This window comes from Microtus pennsylvanicus, chromosome 6, assembly GCF_037038515.1.
Source record: "Microtus pennsylvanicus isolate mMicPen1 chromosome 6, mMicPen1.hap1, whole genome shotgun sequence".
Classification (NCBI taxonomy): Eukaryota; Metazoa; Chordata; class Mammalia; order Rodentia; family Cricetidae; genus Microtus; species Microtus pennsylvanicus.
The window spans coordinates 107088395-107106602 of record NC_134584.1 but is presented as its reverse complement, the minus strand read 5'-3'; the positions used below and the strand labels follow the sequence as shown (position 1 = coordinate 107106602).

The 18208-nt window shown below is 52.1% G+C and overlaps 1 protein-coding gene across 2 annotated transcripts; it reads right to left on the bottom strand.

The window, feature by feature from the left end:
- Positions 1-25: 25 nt before the first annotated feature.
- Fhod1 (formin homology 2 domain containing 1) lies at positions 26-18097 on the bottom strand. 2 transcript variants are annotated; one of them, XM_075977207.1, is made up of 24 exons: positions 17816-18097; positions 9689-9795; positions 9243-9307; positions 8828-8895; positions 8650-8755; positions 8468-8562; positions 8098-8209; positions 7917-8011; positions 7685-7828; positions 7424-7581; positions 7169-7345; positions 7026-7049; positions 6618-6671; positions 5545-5666; positions 3652-4301; positions 3084-3239; positions 2723-2905; positions 2518-2637; positions 2279-2440; positions 1270-1460; positions 981-1173; positions 742-904; positions 465-665; positions 164-384 (listed from the first exon to the last, which is right to left on the bottom strand). In XM_075977207.1, exons 1-24 carry the CDS (start codon positions 18014-18016, stop codon positions 302-304), a joined length of 3630 nt encoding a protein of 1209 aa, XP_075833322.1. In that variant the 5' UTR covers positions 18017-18097; the 3' UTR covers positions 164-301. The 2 variants fall into 2 exon arrangements, with proteins under 2 accessions (XP_075833323.1, XP_075833322.1); XM_075977208.1 differs by lacking the exons at positions 6618-6671; positions 7026-7049 and having other exon boundaries at positions 26-384.
- Positions 18098-18208: the final 111 nt, after the last annotated feature.

Genomic DNA, 18208 nt, shown 5'->3' with positions numbered 1-18208 from the left:
CGAAGAGGAAAAAGGCTCTTGGATTAGCTAGGTAAACTTTATTATTTTGTTCCAAATAGGGAACTCGCACATGCAAAATACATGTGCATGCACACACACACAGACACACACACACGCACGCACGCACACGTGCGCACGCGGGCATGCACACACAAACACACACACACACACATCTAATACTGCTCACAATACTGGTTCCCTGGGTGCAGGCTTCTGAACCAGATTGCTACTCCAGGCCCTCTTTGTGCTCAGTCTCTTGTACTGTAGCTGTATCCAGATAGATTTCCCGGTGGTAGCACGCTCACACCTCCAGGCCAGGAGCTTTGCTTAGTCCCAGTGCCTGCACCAGGTCATCTCCAAGCCCGCTCTTCAGTGTCCGTCTCACTGCAGTGACAGAGCAGGGTCACAGGTTGGGGGGGTGTTGGGAATGAGGGGGGTCAGTGGGCTCATAAGGGGATACTCACAGGACTTGCGGTTGCCACGAGAGCGCTTCCTTTCCCGAGCAGCTAAGGCTCTAGGACTGCTCTTGGTAACTGACTGCACCAGCAGATCCATTATCTCATCAGATGTATCGCTGGGTAAACTGGAACCCGAAGTCTCCTCAGGGGATGGAGTGGAGGGCCCCACTGCTGTGTGTGCGACAGGGGAGCTGCTTTGGACCATGCCTAAGGGAGACCAGGGAAGAAAATCAGGCTAGGGTAGATTAGAACACATTCCCCTAGCAGCTGCTACAAACCCTACCTCTGCTGCGCCGGCTGTGCGTGGTGTCTTCTGGCCTGCTGGTAAGCAGACTCTTCATACTGGCATGACTATCGGCATCACCCCGCCCTGGTCCACTGCCCACGGCCACTGGGACAGACAGGTTACTGGGGGCCTCCCCAGCCACTCCTGAGAACTTCTCTGTCTATAGGGGAAGAAAAGTGGTTAGGAGCAAGGAAAAGGAACCGTGGGGTGGCAGGCAAGACCAAAAGGACATTTACCTCGGTGATCATGCGCCCCCGGGTCTTGTTGCGCTCGCGGTAGGTAGCCCGCTTCTGCTGCTGCTGCAATACTCGTTCCCGACAGGTCCGATACTCGAGTGCAAACTCTCTCAGGGTGTGACAGAACTGCATGATGCGAACTTCCCGGGCTGCCTGCGCCGTGTAGCCCAGGTAGAGCAGGAAGGCATGGAACCTAGGCAGGTCAGAGTGGGAGATGTGGATGGTGAGCCCTGCCTGGTGTTTAACAGGATGGTGGTGGCAGTCCTCTCTCTCTCTCTCTCTGCCCTACCTGTTGCAGACTCGGCGGTGCACCACCCTTAGCATGGCTACCCGGCGTGTACACTGGGTCAGGAAGTGGGTGAGGCGAGCACGTAGAGCTGGGGCTAGCTCATGCTTTGCTAAGCTCCGAAGGCTATCTTCGGCTGCCCGGCTCCGGCACTCCAGCTGCCCCAGGTTCTCGGTCAGCTGCTCAAAATCCACCTAAAAAAACAAGAGGGTGCTCAGCTGTCATATATATATATATATATATATATATATATATATATATATATATATACACACACACACACACACACACACACACACACAAGATTGTAGCCTGAATGCTACAATCCACTTAGCAATGCCATGCCTGGCCTGTGAGCTTTTGAAGATGCCAGGTCTCAGCTGTGTCTGGGTCCAGGCTGGACAGTGTGGGCTACGGTGTTTGTTCAGGTCCTCCTGGGCAACTTAGATTCTATCTCAGAGGCCAGACAGTAGTGGCACATGCCTTTAATCCCAGCACTTAGAAGACAGAGGCAGGTGGATTTCTGTGAGTTCGAGGCCAGCCTGGTCTACAGAGCGAGTTCCAGGACAGGCTCCAAAGCTACACAGAGAAAGCCTGTCTCAAACAAACAAACAAAACAAACAAAAAGATCCTGTCTCAGAAAGTAGAAAGTGGGCAGGGGATGTAGTTCAGTGATAGAATGTTTGCTTTCATTGCACAAGACCCTTAATTCAGGCCCCTGCATCACCAAAAAAAGAAAGAGAAAAGAAATAGTTTACAGTGTAATACAAAAGACAGGCCAGTCCAGTTACTCCAAGAAAGAACAGAAAAGGCTTGGAGGAAGTGACAACTAAACAGACCCAAAGAATTGAATGGTGGGGTCAAGCCATTCGAGTCCACTGGCAGAGGCTACAGCTCACAGATCTACAGTCTCAGCAAGCCCTGGCACAGCAGCCCACACAGAAGGATCTGCCCCGGAGAAGTGGTGCCTCATAGCCCTCATCAGTCTTAGTGGAATCTGCCTGGTACCAACCTTGGCACAGCGGGTGAGGGCAGGAATTTCTGAGTAGAGGTCAGAGGAGTCAGGCCGGGTCTGGAGCACCAGGGAACAGAGATGGTACAGCAGTGACTGCCGGCGCACTGTGTCCTTCACTTCTGACACCTTCTCCAGGTAACTCAGCTCAAAGCCACTGCTCTGAAAGGACCCTGTCTCAGTCTGGTGCCAGCTGGTTCCAGAGCCTGGACCTCCAGTCCCCAAGTGCTTTCACTTACCTGGGAGCCATTGAGGAAGTTGCCAACAGCCAAAAGGGTAGCCAGAATGCAGCGGAAGGTGGCATTGTGCACCAGCTGTTCCATGCCCACTTTCAGATCAAACAGTGGCTCTGCAATTTCCTGGTGTGAGGGACAAGGAGCCTTCAGGCTACATGGTCATTACTCCCCTGTTCCTACCACCTAGTCCACTCCACGACCCAGGTACCCGCTCCATGCCGTCATAGTCCAGTTTGAAAGCCCAGAGCTGTAGGCGTGCAGCCAGGCCTCCAATGGAAGCAAGCGTCATCAGGAAATTCTCAGCTGGGCCCAAGGGTACATCAGGGTTGGCCAGCTGGGCTTCTTCAATCTTCTGCCGCTCTTCCTCAGTGGGCATCATGGTCAGCAGTTTCTGAAGATGCAGCCACCGCCCCATAGAGGCTTTCAGTATTCACCCAAGGCCTAAGACGTTTTCTCCTACCCCTCCCTAGGCTTTCTACGGGAACCCCGGGTTTGGGGGGACGCCCTACAGAAATGGCATGCCTATGCCCACCACCAGAAGGACCAGAAATTCCATAGGGTAGTCTCACCTCAATGCCATCCTTGCTGACAGCAAATTCATCAAAGTTGAGCAGGGCAGCCTTGATGACATGCACAGGGGGCAAAGTGGTCAAGCCAATGTTGATGGCATTGCTGCGCTTGGGGTCCAGCACTGTAGTCATTGTCCGGCGGCCCTCACCAGCTTTCTGCAAGGTTGGGAGAATGGCAGCTCAAGAAAGGGAAGAAACTAGCTGGGGTAGTTTCTTCACAGGACACTGTAAGCCTTAAATCCCAGCACTTGGGAAGCAGAGGCAGAGACAGGCATATCTGTGAGCCTGGTCTACAAAGAAGCCAAGGCTGTTATACAGAGAAACCCTATCTTGGAGCAGGGGGTGGGGTTTAAAAAAAAAGAGGACACACTAAAATCCCCCTCTGAATGGCCTAATGAATCTACAACTGGAGATAAGATTTAAGCTGGGAATAAGCAGATATTTCTAATGAGAGCTCTGCTGATTCCTAGAGAGTCTCAGACAAATCTCCTTTATTTCCCCATGTGGGAAATGAGGAACCGGCTCCAAAAACTCAGCCCCTGAACTCCCAACTATCAAGCTGATTTACCTTGGTGGGTAGTACATCCTTGGCCCGGGACTCAAACAGGTGCTCCAGCCGAGCTGTGTCTACTGAGACAGGTTCCAGAGAGGCCCACAGGGTAGGGCAAGGTCCAAAGCGGCTTCTAGAGTAGCCAGAGGCTGCCGCTGGTTTGAGTTCCCGCCAGAAAAGTTTGACTGTCTTCCTTTTGGTGGGAAGGATTGGGCCGTCAAGGGCTGAGTGGGCAAGAGGAGCAGCCAAGGGTGGAGGTGGTGGTGGGCAGGAGCCAAAGATGGGTGGGGGAGGTGGGGGTGGAGGTGGTGGGCAGGAGCCTAAGATGGGTGGGGGAGGTGGGGGCGGAGGTGGGAGCCCCCCGGCGAGTGAGGATGGTGGATGTGATAGGAGTGGGAATGTTTTTTCAGACTCCACAGATGCCATATTTAATGTGTCCTGGTCTTCATCCTCCCCCAGATCTGAGAAGTCCAAATCCCCAATGCAGAGCTTGGGTACACGGGTAGGAAGGTCCTGGATAGGATCAGCCTTAGGACTTGGTGGTGACACTGGCTCCTTGGGCTCTGGCTCAAGACTTCGCTGGGTCCGGAGCAGGACTCGGGAAACAGGGCTCCGAGGTGTTCGAGGTGCAGAGGCTGGCTCTGAGGAGTCCCACAGCTCCCTGGTGCCTAGTAAAAGGTAAGTAACTGTCAGTTACATGCCCTCGGTGGGGCAAGAAAGCAACATGGCGGTGGGGGTGTGAGAAATTCTGGAGAGATGGATAAGACCCTAAGTTCAGTTCCTAGCATGTAAAGCTGGGTGGCTTACAACCAAACACTCTTAACTCCAGTTTCAGGGCTCTGATGTCCTCTTCTGGCCTCCATGGAGACCCAGAAACTTATGGTAGACACTCTCACTTGCTCTCACACACACACACACAAATAAAAGGGATTTGGGTTATCTCTATCTATGTGTGTGTATATGTATGTGTATATCTTTTGTTTATTTGTTTTTTTTTTTTTCAAGACAGGGTTTCTCTGTAGCTTTGGAGCTTATCTTGCTCTTGTAGACCAGGCTGGTCTCGAACTCACAGAGATTCACTTGCCTCTGCCTCCCAAGTGCTGGGATTAGAGGTGTGCACCACCACTGCCCGGGACATATGTATCTTTTAAAAAACATTTTTGCAGTGGTGGTGGTTCATGCCTTTAATCCCAGCAATTGGGAAGCAGAGGCAGGTGGATCTCTGTGAGTGCCAGCCTGGCCTACAGAGCAAGCTCCAGAATAGCCAGGGCTACACATAGAGAAACCCTGTCTTCAAAAACAATAACAAAAGCATTTATGTGTATGAGTGTTTTGCCTGTACATATGTATGTGCAACAAGTGCATGCCTGGTACCTGTGGAGGTACTAATAACAGCAATAAAAAAAGAGGCCATGAATTTGAAAAAAACAAGATGAGGGTATAAGGGTTGAAGGGAGGAAAGGGAAGGAGGAAATGATATAATTATAGTTTAATTTTAAAAATTATTAAGGGGTTGGAGAGCTGGCTCAGCAGTTAAGAGTAATGATTGTTCTTCCAGAGGACCAGCATTCAATTCCCAGTACCCACATGGCAGCTCACCACTGTCTGCAACTCTAGTTCCAGAGGATCCAACACCCTCACACAGACAGGCAGGCAAAACACCAATGCACATAAGATAAACAAATCTTTAAAAAGTCATTAAGAAGGCAGCATAGGATTCCCTGAAATAGAGTTATATTTAGAAGGCTGTGAATTACCATATGAATGCAGGGAATCAATGAAAGACGGTCCTCTGCAAGAGCAACAAGCTCTCTTAACTGCTGATTGAGCCACCTCTCCAGCCCCTAGGGTTTGTTTGTTTATCTTAAAAAGAAAACAGTATGATTGGATTCTGCCTGAGCATCTACCCACCTGATGCCGATGATCCATCAGTCTCATCGACAGTGGCCCCAGCCAGTGTCTCTGCCCGGCCCTGGGCCAGAGCAGCCTGCTTCTCTGTTTCTGCTGCTGCCACGTTCTCCAGGAACCGGGCTCTGAGGAGAGGTACTTGTCAGTGATAGGGCCTGACCCAAGTCCAGCCCAGGGTGGTGCACATGCCTTGCTGAGCTGCTGGGCACTGCCCTCAGTTGCAAGCACACACAGGCACAGGAAACAGTCCATGCACGAGGCATACCTCTGCCCACCCCACCAAGGCCCAGCCCCATTCAGCCCTCCACATCTGGGGAGTTACAAACAATTCAGCATTCTTGGTCAAAGTACAGAAGTTCTATTTGATGTCTAACGTGCAGCCTTGCTGATTCTAGACAATGACCTTAGGGTAAGGGAAGGAGAAAGTTGTCCCAGTAAGTACAACAGACTTCCTCTTGCACGTCTGTCTGCTTTTGAGAGCTAGTTGAAAAAAGGGCCTATTAAATGGTACACTCAGTTTGTGTTAAAATAATGAATGCAATCTACTGCTCTCTTCTCTTCTTTTCTTCCGTCCTCTCTTCTTAGTCTCCCTTTTTTTGAGACAGAGTCTCATGTAGGCCAAACTAGCCCAAAACTTATTCACTATGTAAGTGAAGATGACCTTGCATTCCTGATCCTCCTTACCTCCACTACCAAGTGCTGGGATCACAAGCTGTGTGCCAAACCTGTCTCCAGTGTCTCCTCTCACCCCTCCAGTCTCTGTTAGCTCAGTCCCTGCCTGCCCTTCCTTCAGCCTTAGGTTCCTCCACCATCCACACCTCACTTTAAATATCTCTCCAAACTCACTCACAGGCTATTCCTGTTCTAAGCTACTCGGGTATCACTACTGAAGCATAGGAAACACTGCGGTCCAGTGAACTCCTCCCAGTGCTTAAGTCTTTTGGTTACTAAGGAGGCATCAGTCTGGGAGAAGGGGTTTCTGAGAATCCTAGTGGGGTTGTATGAACTCCTGCTGGGCAAGCGATGCTGAAGCCCTGAGCACATGGCAGGTCTGGCAGACTGGCCTCTGTACTTACTCTAGCCTGGCCTGCCCAGTAAGGGACTGGGGGACAGGTGGGCTCTCAGGGGCGCTGGGTAGGGGGATGAGAGGAAGACATGGTAACTATGGTGCCAGCTCCAGTCCAAGGCCCATGTGCTGCACTCATACGGAGCTGGACAGTAGTGTCACAGTGGTAGGAAGAGGGCTGGGGGTGGCAGGACACGGGGGAAACTGGAAATGGTAGAAACGGACAGGAAGCCAGACAGGGTGCAGTGATGACGCAGACAAAGCAGAAAGAGTGACAGAAATGGGAGGACAGAAAGTGAGGAGGGGACATGACAAGAGGCCAAGGCAGGCGAGGTGGAACACAGGAACTAAATAAAGAGAAGACACAGAAGGAGGAGGTCCAGTCAGAGTCAGTCCCCACCCTCCAGCAGCCACTTACCAAACGGGAGCAGTTTGGTGAAGTCTGAAAAGAAAGAGAAAGCACGCGTTTGGGCAGAGGAGGCCGAGAGCCCATGGAGGGGCGCAAAGTGGAGGGACAGGTGGAGACAGGACTTGGGGGTGGGGCTCGATTTCCCTACTCACTTGTAGATGCTTCTCTCACAGGAACTGTCCACTGAGGGTCCCACAGAAATAGTCGGGAAGAGGTTCACTGAGGTACGGAGGCCAGAGGCTGGACCAGGAGGGCTGTAGACTGGACTTGCGGGCGAGGCGGGGCCAGTGGAGGAGGTGGCGCCTACTGGTGAAGCAGGGCCTGTGGAGCTAGAGGCCAGGACTGTTAACAGACAGGATCGTGCCTGGCAGATTCACCCCTTCACATATACCCAGGCACGGACTCACCCTGATTCTGGGGCACGCACAGAACCGCCTCCACCTTCTAGTGATCTTCGGCTCCTTTTGCCCTCCTCTGAGGATGGCTTCCTCCGCTCCCGTCGGCCGCCTGCGGCTGCAGCGGCTGCAGCCTCTTCCATATCTCCATCCTCTAACCGAAGGGCACTCTGACGGAGGTGGCCAAGAGGTGAGCAAGCAGCTGAGGACCAATAAAAGGGACAGGTACTGGGGAACTGTGCCTCCCCCCTCCCCCCCGCCCCCGGGACCCACCTCATAGAGCATTAGCTGTGTCCGCAGGTCGACATCAGTACCAGCGGTGCCCAGGAGGCGCTGCACCAGCGCTTCCATGCCCTGCTGCTCCAGAGCGTCCGTCACATCATAGAAGGAGTCCTGGTCCGGGAGTGCTGCCAGCGTCTGGAAGGAACCACAGAACAAGGCTCAGGCTGATGTGTGGAATCACGGGCCAAGGGTCCACGGCTGGGACCTGCTCCCGGTTTCATACCTTGTTAATAAGAGTGACAGTGTACACCAACAGCTCGGGGTCAGCCCCATTCTTCTCCTCGAGGATGGACACCAAGTTGGCCCAGGGAAGAGTACCTGCCACATGGGAAAGGAGGCAGTCATGGGATGGGAGTGGTGTGGGAGAGGGCTCAGTGGCGGTGAAGGGGAAGACAGGCTCTGACCGGAAGTGCTGGCTACAGAGTTGACTGCCTGGATGAACAGCGGTGCGTTGCTCTCAGAATACTCCACAAACACCAGCAGCAGCTTCAGGGCGGTCTTTACCACCAAGCGGGACTGGGAGAGAAGGCAATCCATATGAGTGGGGCTTGGACCAGACTGTTAGTTCCTGGAGGAGGGGAAGGACTCCTGGGGCTAGACCCAAAGAGAAGAGTCTTGGTAGAAAGATCCTGGTTCTGGGCCTGGACTTGAAAGTGCCATTTAGTTTTCAAGGGCCCTCAGGTTTACCCCAACCCTTCCCACTTGATAGAAGAGGGAACTGAGGCTCAGAAGAAACAACAGGGAAAGAGTACGTGTTTGTATGGAGCCACTTACCAGGCTGGCACACAGTGTGTATAGCCACTGCACGGTCTCACTATGGGCCACCACCCCCAGCATCCCATCCACAAAAAGCATCAGCTGGCCCAGGGCTAGAGACAGAAATGGGAAGAGGTGAGTGGAGGTGGGAGCTGAGAGGGGCATGGGATCAAAGGTCAAGGGGAAAGTGTGGCGCTGACCTCGAAGGATGTAGCTCTGGTAGTTGTGGTCAGCAGCAGCGCCCACACGGATCAGGCAGTTCAGCCCCTCTGAGTGTACGAATTCAGGCACCAGGTCCTTGTCTTCCTGGAGGCGCCACAGGGAAGTTTAAGGGGGCCTGGGCTGGACACCAACCCTCAGCCCACCTCTGGATCTTACCTGGAATATCTGCTTCAATGAGAAGAGAGATCGGCGGAGCTCAGGGCCACTGGAGCCGTACAACTTTTCTGCAAGGGGTGAGTGGCCATGAGCAACTCAAGGGAACACAGACAGTGCATCCTTCCACTAACACACAACCACAGCCTCCTGCCACAGAAAAGCCTAGCATTCCCAAACCTCCCTTCCACTTTCTGATGCTGGGCACCATTACTTCAGCCCAGCTGTGGCATCCGTCAGTCTCAACCCCAGAAGCCAAGGTCAGGGAAGGGAGAGAGGAGGACATATCAAATCTCCAATCCACTGAATCCATAGTCCAGCACAGGCCTGAAAGAAGCTAGACCAACTAGGCTATGGAGGAAAAGTAGGGAGCAAGACATTGGGGGATTGCTGGACACCAAAGATGTCACACACTTACCCAAGATAGCATTGACCCTCACAGAGAGCTGGGTCCGCAGGATCAATGTGGGCTTCCGCCCTTTGCTGAAATCAAACAGCCATGTCAGTGGTTTCCAGCTGATTCCTCAGGATTCCACTTTCAAAGCAAAGACATCCACACGTGAACCCTGGCCCACTCCTTCCTCCCAACTGCTATTCCTGGGTCCAAGTGTGAGCCAAACAGAAGAGTATAAATAAACACAGTACCTGTGTCTGAGAGTGCCCCAATTTCCAGGTAATAGTAGGGATCCCCCTAGCATCGTTCCCTGCATTTACCTACAGCCCAGGCTACAGACTGTTTCAGCTGCTGAAATCTGAGCTGGACCCTGGTGGGGACAAGGTTGGGGGGTTTGGGCCAGACCTATCCAAGGCCCTGAAAAGGAGCAGGAGGGGCTCCTTAGCCTCCCTCCCCATTTCAGCTCTGACCTGATCTCTTCATAGAAACCCTCCAGCATCTCCCGCTGTTCTTCTAGGGACAGTTCTGGGTCCAGGTAGTATCCAGACGGGGACACTTGCAACGCACAGTCCTCCAGCTGGAGACAAAAGAACATAGCTATTAGGGCCAGCGCTGCAGTCAGATTGTTGTTGTTTGTTTTGGTGCTTTTAGGAATCAAGCCCAGGACTTCCCACATGCTAAACCATTGAACTACAGCCCTGCATTTTTTGGGTTGTTTGGTTTTTGCTTTTTATTTTACCCTAACAAACACAAATGAGGAAGAGGCATGAAGGAAGACAGCAGGAAGTTGCTACCTTCAAGGAACTTCACAACCTCTTGGGGTGATAAGCTTCAGCCACAAAAGCACTCAAGTTCAGAGAGAAAGTGTGATGTGTTCAGAGAGGTGCAAACCCAGCTGGGAGTTCCTGCCTGGAGAATACAGCACAGACACTAATCCACAGACTCCCTAGTCCCTCCATGTCTCAGAGGCTTTCTGTCCTTTCCCCAAGTGAGCTACAGTTACTGCCCTTCTAGATGGACTTCAGATTTTTGAGTCTGATGCCATCAGACCTCAAACAGGAAGACGCCAGCTCCGTCATATGCTCCTTTCTCATGTTTCCTTCCTCATCCTGGATCACCACTTGGTCCTTTAGACAATTATTATTGGTGCTAAAAAGATGGTTCCGTGATTAAGAGCACTTGCTGCTCCAGCAGAGGACCTGGGTTCAGTTGCCAGCACCTCCATGGCAGCTTACAACTGTCTGTTAACTCTAATTCCGGGGGATCTGATATCTTCTTCTGGAATCCACAGGCACTAGGCACACTGGTGGTACACAGACATACATGAAGGCAAAACACTCGTACCCATTCAAAATAAAAGTTAAATTAAAAATCTTGTGTGTGTGTGTGTGTGAGAGAGAGAGAGAGAGAGAGAGAGAGAGAGAGAGAGAGATTGAGAGACAGAGAGATTGAGAGAGAGAGAGAGAGAGAGAGAGAGAGAGAGAGAGAGAGAGAAAGAGAGAGGGCTCAGCGGTTAAGAGCACTGACTGCTCTTCAGAGGACCTAAGTTCAGTTCCCAGCAACCACATGGCAACTTGCTATCATCTGTAACTCCAGTTCCAGGGGACCAGAAACCCATGGCAAAACACTAATGTGCATAAAATAAAATTGAAAGAAAAAAAAGTGTTTATAGAGAAGCCTGGGTCCCAGAACTCTAGGGGCACCCTGTGTACCTCTCTCACACTCCTCCCTTCAGCACAGTGCTGACATGCAGAGCTAATCAAAAGGCCCCTAGCTCTGGGGAGGAAGGGGGTCTTCTGGGGGCTATCTCACTGGGCAAGTGACCTTCAACATTTTTCCTGGGGTTTGGTCAGCTCTGCCCTGCTCTGAACCCCACCCAAGGGCTTTCAGCTGATCTTCGTCCCTGGGGGTAAAGGAAGTCAGTTGAGCTTCTGTCCCCCTGCTTCTGCCTCTGGTTAGCACCCCCTGCTCTTGCCTCAGGGCCTGACCTGGCTCCTTCCTGGCAGTTTAACCTGTGGAGCCTTTGGGTGATCCCCCATCCCCACCCCGCCCCTTGCCTGGGACATGGGACACAGGACAAACACTCCAGCCTGTTCTCTGTCCAACTTCCTGCCTGGCCGCCTGCCCTCCCTTGGGCGCCTTGGGCGGGCCTGGACTCTCCTCCAGGGAGCAGAGTCATCTCCTGGGTCTACTGGGAACAGGTCTGAGAGGGGACTGCAAGTTCCCAGGGCTGGGGTATCTCGTCAGGGCCAGAGCTCAACTGAAGGCAGCTTCCCCCAAACCCACCCCATTCCAGCCAAGCCACATGGCCACAGTATTGCTTGGACTGGAGGATCTGGGGGACCTTTAACATACCTCCCCCAGGGATGGCCTCCAGATCACACATAGAATAATAAATAGCTCACTCACGGCACATCTATGAACCAGAGACTAGTTTTAGATCCGCAGGACACAGCAGAAAACATTGACAAGTCAGCCTTAACTCAGAAAAAAAAAAAAACAAACCATAATAAATGTGGATTCACAACTTCTGTGAGCTTTAAGAGAGGATGTACCACACTGCTATAAATACCTGACAACCTCTTGCACACCCAGGTATGTGGCCAGGAACAGCTGAATATGGGCCAGAGTAGCACATCCAGAGATATTAGGCCCACCATCCTTCCTGCCCTTCCTTCCTCCACGCACCCTGCTCCACCCTAAGTAAGCAGAGAATGGTCTTCTCCCTCCAGGATATGATTTGGGACAAGGAGCACAGTCCTGAAGGCTCCTGGTCACCACTCCTGCCTCCTCAGCTCAACCAGTTTAAGCTTTTCCCCAACTACTTCACCCATGCAATCCTGCCAGTTAAAGGGAAAAGCCCATTGTAGGGAAAGGTCTAGAGATCATTGTAGGGGCCGGTGCCTCCAGGCCAGTTTTCTTCTGCTCTCAGTTGTCTGTCCTGAGCGGAAGAGGGAGGTTGGGGGGCCAGGATCAGGTCAACGGCAAGAAGGATAGACTTCCTGCCGGCAAGATGGTGCGTATCCTTCACACCCCATGGCCCCTTCCTGGGATCGCCATTCTGAGGGCAAACCTCTGGGACTCTTTTCTCACACCCTGGGACTGGGCCAGGTTTGAGCAAGCCAAACCCTAATCTCCGATGACAATGTATGGACCTTCATCCTCCACCCTGGCTTCCGTCTTCCTCACTTCTGGCCTCCAGCCATGTCTCTCAGCTCAGGCTTTTCTGGCAACCCAAGCTCATGTGTACCCCTGTCCTTTGCAAGAGTGGTGAAGGCTCTTAACCACAGGGCAATTTCTCAGGCCTCTGTTTTTGTTATTGGTGTTTGTTTGTTTATTTGTTTGTTTTTGAGACAGGCTAGTAGCACTGGCTCCTGGAACTCACTTTGTAGACTAACCTGGCCTTGAACTCAAAGAGATCCTCCTGCCTCTGTGTTGGAATTAGAGGTGTGCACTACTACACCTGCTTCCTCTGTTTGTTTTTAATGAATAAATTTTTATAGAGCTTGTAACCAAACCCACAGCCCTTTTCACGTTAGGTAAGTATGAAATCGCTGGGCCATATCCTTACTTTATTATTTGCTATATATTATTATTATGTTATACATTCTTTAATTAATTATGTTTCTCTTGAGACAAGATTTCATGTAGTCCAGGCTGGCCTAAAAGTCACTATAGCTGAGGGTGATTCCTGATTCTCCTGCCTTTCTGTTCTCTAGGAGTGCAGATATAGGCTCCCTCTCTGGACTGACAGAGGTTTTGTTTGTTTGGTTTTTTGGGGGGTAGTTTTTAATATAACATTTTTGAGAATTTTAAACATGTATATAATGTATTTGACCAAATCCTCCACTCAATATAACATGGTTTCATATGTAGATAAAGCTGAGCAGACCGTGGTGTCTACTTCCTATTTAAACAATTATTTATTTACTTACTTCTGTGGGTATATGGCTGTGTATGCCAAGATGCTCATGGAGGGCACAGGACCAGACCTCATTCACCACATTAGTACAGGCGTGGCACCCTTACCCTGAGCCAAATCACTGGCCCCCTACTGTGTGGATAACAATGTAATTGTGTAAGAAAGAATAGATAGGGCAGGGAACCGTGAAGATGGAGGACAGGGTAGAATTCATGCTGAGGGTCTCGTTTTAGGAAATAACTGGACCACTGAACGCAGGACCCTTTGCTTTGAATAGCAAACTTTCTGTTATCTGAGGTTCAAGCTACATTGTGACTTCCTGAGCAACAAGGATGTACCTTAGGCAAAGAAACCTGCTTTTGTTCTGTGCCTCTTCAGTATTAGATAAGCAGTTTGCCTTTAAAAAAATAAACAAAAAAGACAAAAAGATAAGGTATCCTGTAGCCCAGGTTGGCCTAGAACTTGCAACAGAGCTGAGGCTGACTCCTGATCTTCCTGCCTCCAGGCTTACGACGCCTAGCTTTCTTTTCTTTTTCTCCTCCTACCGCTCCTCCTCCCTTTTCTCCTCTCTTCCCTTCTGGATAGGGTCTCTTATATAGTCCAGACTCGCTTCAAACTCATGGCAACCTTCCCGACTTAGCTAGCCAAATACTGGAATTGTAGGTGCAATCCACCATGTCTCATTTTAGGCTGTCTGCTTCATCTGATTTTCCATTTTAACAAGCAAGTAAACCAAAGCTCAGAAATACAGTCAGGCATAGTGGCGCACACCTATCATTGTAGCACCCAGGAGGCAGAGGCAGGAGTCTCTCCACAAGTTCAAGCCAACCTGACGTATGACTCCACATTTAGTTCTATGCCAGTCAGTGATATAAAATGAGACCCAATCTCAAAAGAACAACATAATAGGGCCTTTAATCCCAGCACTGGGGGCTGAGAGAGTGGGGCAGGTGGATCTATGTGAGCTCCACTTAGGCCTCTACAGTGAGATCCTGTCTCAAAAACAAAAATGAAGGGGAAAAAAAGTCCAAAACAACAAAAAGAAGTATCATGAACTGCCATAGGCAAACACAGCCCTGAACAGAACCAGGGTTAACTGACCCATATCTTAGGTGGATGGGTCTTGGGAATGTTCCAGAAAACCTTGTCAGAGAAGTGGATGGAGGGCGGGAGACCTACAATATTGCTTCGAAACTTCTTGGACTCTGCAAATACCCCAAACTGGTCCTCCCAGTTCTAGTGAAAGAGCACAAATAAGCAAGTGCACACAGACACTAGGAAAACTCTACTTTTGCCTGTCTATCAGGTCTAAGATCTAGGCTGTAGGGTCTCTCACCAGGCTATAGCTGGTGAGATGGGATGGAACATTCAGACCTAGGCAGGCTTGGAAAACTGCAACTTATGCTCCTACCCCAGTTTTCTAGTTTTCCGGAGACTCCCACTGCAGAGGACCAGAGAGATCAGTTTATCAACAGCTAAGTCCCCCCCACCCCCCTCTTAATCCTAAGGGGGTTGTGCATGGTGGCATATGCCTATAACACTAGCATTCATGAACCTGAGGCAGGAAGAATGTGAATTTGCAGACAGTCAGTGAAACAACTCTGCCTGGGGAAAAAAAAATTCTAGGTGGGGGAATAGGGGATGTAGCTCAGTTGGGTAGTACTTGCCTAGTCTGCAGAAAGCCCAAAAGAAAACCTATGGGGACCCCTTCAGTTGGCATCTGTCCCTGCAGGTCAGGTCACACTTGAGCTCTCTTGCCACAGAGTTAGGAGTGAGGCTGGAGTGGAGTCAGGACACACTCTGGCACCCCGGTCCACCTTTGCTCCCTTTTAGTCACGGCTAGCCAGGAAACTGATGCTAATGACCAAACACCTGAGGGCAATCCTCGCCATCAGTAAGAAGGGACTCCCTAGCCTTCAATGCAAGGTCGAAGAAGCATTCCAGGTCTCTCTGCCCAGAGTCCAAGGATGTCAGTAGGACTCCAGACACAGCAGGGCCTTGGCTCTCAGGGAAAAGGTCTAAGGCTCTTCCCAGAAGGAAAGATAGGACTTGTAGATTGGAATTAGGGTTTAAGACATCAAAAGGTCAATGCTCTCCCCACCCCCCGGGGCAGGGCAAGTCGTGAAGGAGCCCAAGCTTAACAGGGAGAAAGACTCAGGGAGTTCCCCTAGGGACACTAGGCTTAGCCTACATATTGCCAGCCTCCCCTGCCCCCAACCACAACGACAGAAGATGAGTCAGAGGCTGTGGCCAGGAGCTTCCTCATAGACATGGAGGAAATGAGTAAAGTTTCTCAGACTGGCAAGCTCTGAGTGGCTTAAAAAGGGAGTCCCGGGAGGAACTGGAGTCCGACAGGGTATGGGGTAGGAGCCTCTGGGAGGCTGTAGGGTCTGCAAGGTGACAGGCCAGTACCCAGAATAGGAGGGCAGAGGGCTGTTTACCGTAATCTACCTTCTTCCAGACAACTTCACACAGAATAAAGCAGTGGATAGCGAACTTGTCACCTTACATTTGCCCTATAACCTACAGCAGGGACGTCTGGGCTTCCAGCCCATCTCCTCCTTCCAGAAGGTAAGCAAGGTATACTTAACTCATGCCTGTGCTTCTGGGGCACCCACTTATAGGATCTGGAGAGGAAGCCGCTGTTGAAATTTCCTGCAAGGAGCCCCGCTCTCCTCCTCCCTCAGTTCTCTGGTGTCCCTGCCCCGGCCCTATTCTCAGTCCCTCTTCCTCCAGCCTTCTATTTTGGGTCTGTGGTCACAGTTTATATTTGGGACCAGCACATCACAGTGCATCTGACCATTCCTGGCAAAGCCGTCAACTCCAGGGAGTTCTGGCTCTACGCAGTGTGGTAACTTTACGCCTTTCCCAAAGCGGGGGTAGGGGCAGTTCTCAGGGCAGCAGTAGATGCTGAAGGAGGCCACACCAAGAAGTACAGGCTGGAGTAGGAAACTCATCTTTCATGGAGCTCAGTAGTGTCCTCAGCTAAGGAGCAGAGAACAAGGCCCAGCACCTGGCTGGGAGGACAGTCTTATCGCTATTCATAACCACACACACACACACACACACACACACACACACTATCTCTCTGAACCCAGGGACCTTGTTGTACCAGCTGAAACAATGCAAAAGTTTCCTAAATGAAGGGGAATCTCTGAACCTCATTTTTAATAACCCAGGCCTGTTCCCAGCTGCGAAGAGGGATGTCCTAGAGGGAATGAGCGATTATTGCCTTTGTTCTAGTCTTGTGTATACATACATGGACTTGTGGTACTGAGGATCAAACCCAGGGTCTTGCACATACAGAGCAAATGCTACAGCCTTAGTCTCCGCCTTATTTCTGGACAAGGGCTTTCATTAGTTTAGAGGCTAAGCGGTCTCAGTTCTACATCTCCGTCTCCCTAGTCTGTCCGAACAGTTTCAATTCAGCGCCCTTTTCTCTGCAGTCCGACTGAATGCCAGGTGACTTCAGACTGGACATGCTTTTTCCAGACCCCTCTGAACAGAGCAGGAGGAGCTGACTGCACCAAAACTCGGGAGGAGGGCAATATCCTTCCAGCTGTGGTCTGAAAGCTGGGGCTCTGTCTGGGCACCCGCCACTCCCCAGGCCAAGTTTCCCCGACCCCTCCTGCCCGCACTTGGAGGCGGGACTGGCGGCTGCAACGCAAGGAATGCAGTCTGGGGGCCTGGAGCTCAGGGCACATTCCAGGGGAGACCCCGGGCCTAGGGGCCATGTTTGCGCAACTCCGCGCCCAGTTGAGGCACCCCACCGACTCCCTCCCTTCTTCCTCACTGCTCCCAGCTAACCCACAGGTCGGGAACCCTGGGGGGTGGTAGCCTGTGTGCCTCCGGGAGTCCTGGCCCGGAAAAAGCAAGCCGGAAAGGGATGCCTGCAGGGAGGGGGGGGAGTTAGAGGAGGCGACCTGGAGGGGAGGAGTGGTCCCGCTGGCCATCTGGAAATGAGCCTTTCTAACTGTGCAAAGTCGGCCTAGGAAGGCCGGCAAACTAGGGCAGGCCAGCAGTTTAAAATTAGACTGGCCCGCCCCCTCCCTTCCAGGCGCAGGCAACCAGCGACGGGCCTAAGGGACCATGGGGGCGGTGACTCAAGGGCTTTTCCACCCGTGCGAGCTCCGCAAAGCTAGGGTTCGGCTGCTTCCAAGGGACTCCTCTCATCCTGGCGGGCACTCCTAATCTCCACTAGCCAGCTAGAGACTGTATTCCAAGGACCCACCCCAGCCTCTAGGTCCTAAACCCTGTCCTCCTCTCCAGATCCTCCCTAATCCCGCCCCTCTTTGTGGCCCCGCCCCTAATCTACCTGAAGCAGGTGGAAAAGGGTCCCTCCCCAACTCCACTTCCCCGATCCGCTACAGTCCGAACGAATAGTGATCCTCTGCCCCTGCAGCAAGCCTGGCAAACAGGCAGCGAGGGGACCCCAAGCACCTCTTCAGGAGAGCCTTACTTTCAAGGGACGCCTAGGTGGAACAAATCACAAACTTTCATTTTCCTTCTACAACGTCTCAGTTTGAGAGTCTCCCCCTGTAGGCAGAGGAGCGTACGCCGGGACCCCAGCCCGAGACTTTTCCGACGGCGAGCGTCCGCTACGGTCTTTATCCTAGAAGCACTGCCCACCGCCCATCTCAACTTCCGAGCGCAAATTTCTTCGCAGCCCCCTCACCTTGAGAGGCGCTCCCAGGAGGCGGTGCAGCGCGGGAATCTGCGCGCTCAGGGGCAGAGCCCCGTCCAGGCTGCAGGTGGGGGCCCGGCGTGGTTCCGGGAAGTTGGCACAGGCGAAAGGGTCGGTGTCTTCCAGGTACTGCACTCTCACGGTTACCACTGATACTGGGTCCCCATCCCCGCGCTCTTCCTCGCCCGCCATGGCTCTGCCACCGGCTCCCACCGGACGCCTCCGTATCCCTGCACGGCTGCAACTTCAACCCGACTAACTTTGGTATCTGGGCCGGGCCCCGGACGCTCGCAGCCTGGGGGCGGAGCCAGAGGGAGGCGGGGCTGAGGAAGGGGGTGGAGCCAAGACTAGGCGGAGAGCGCGCGCTTGGGGTTAACCACTGCC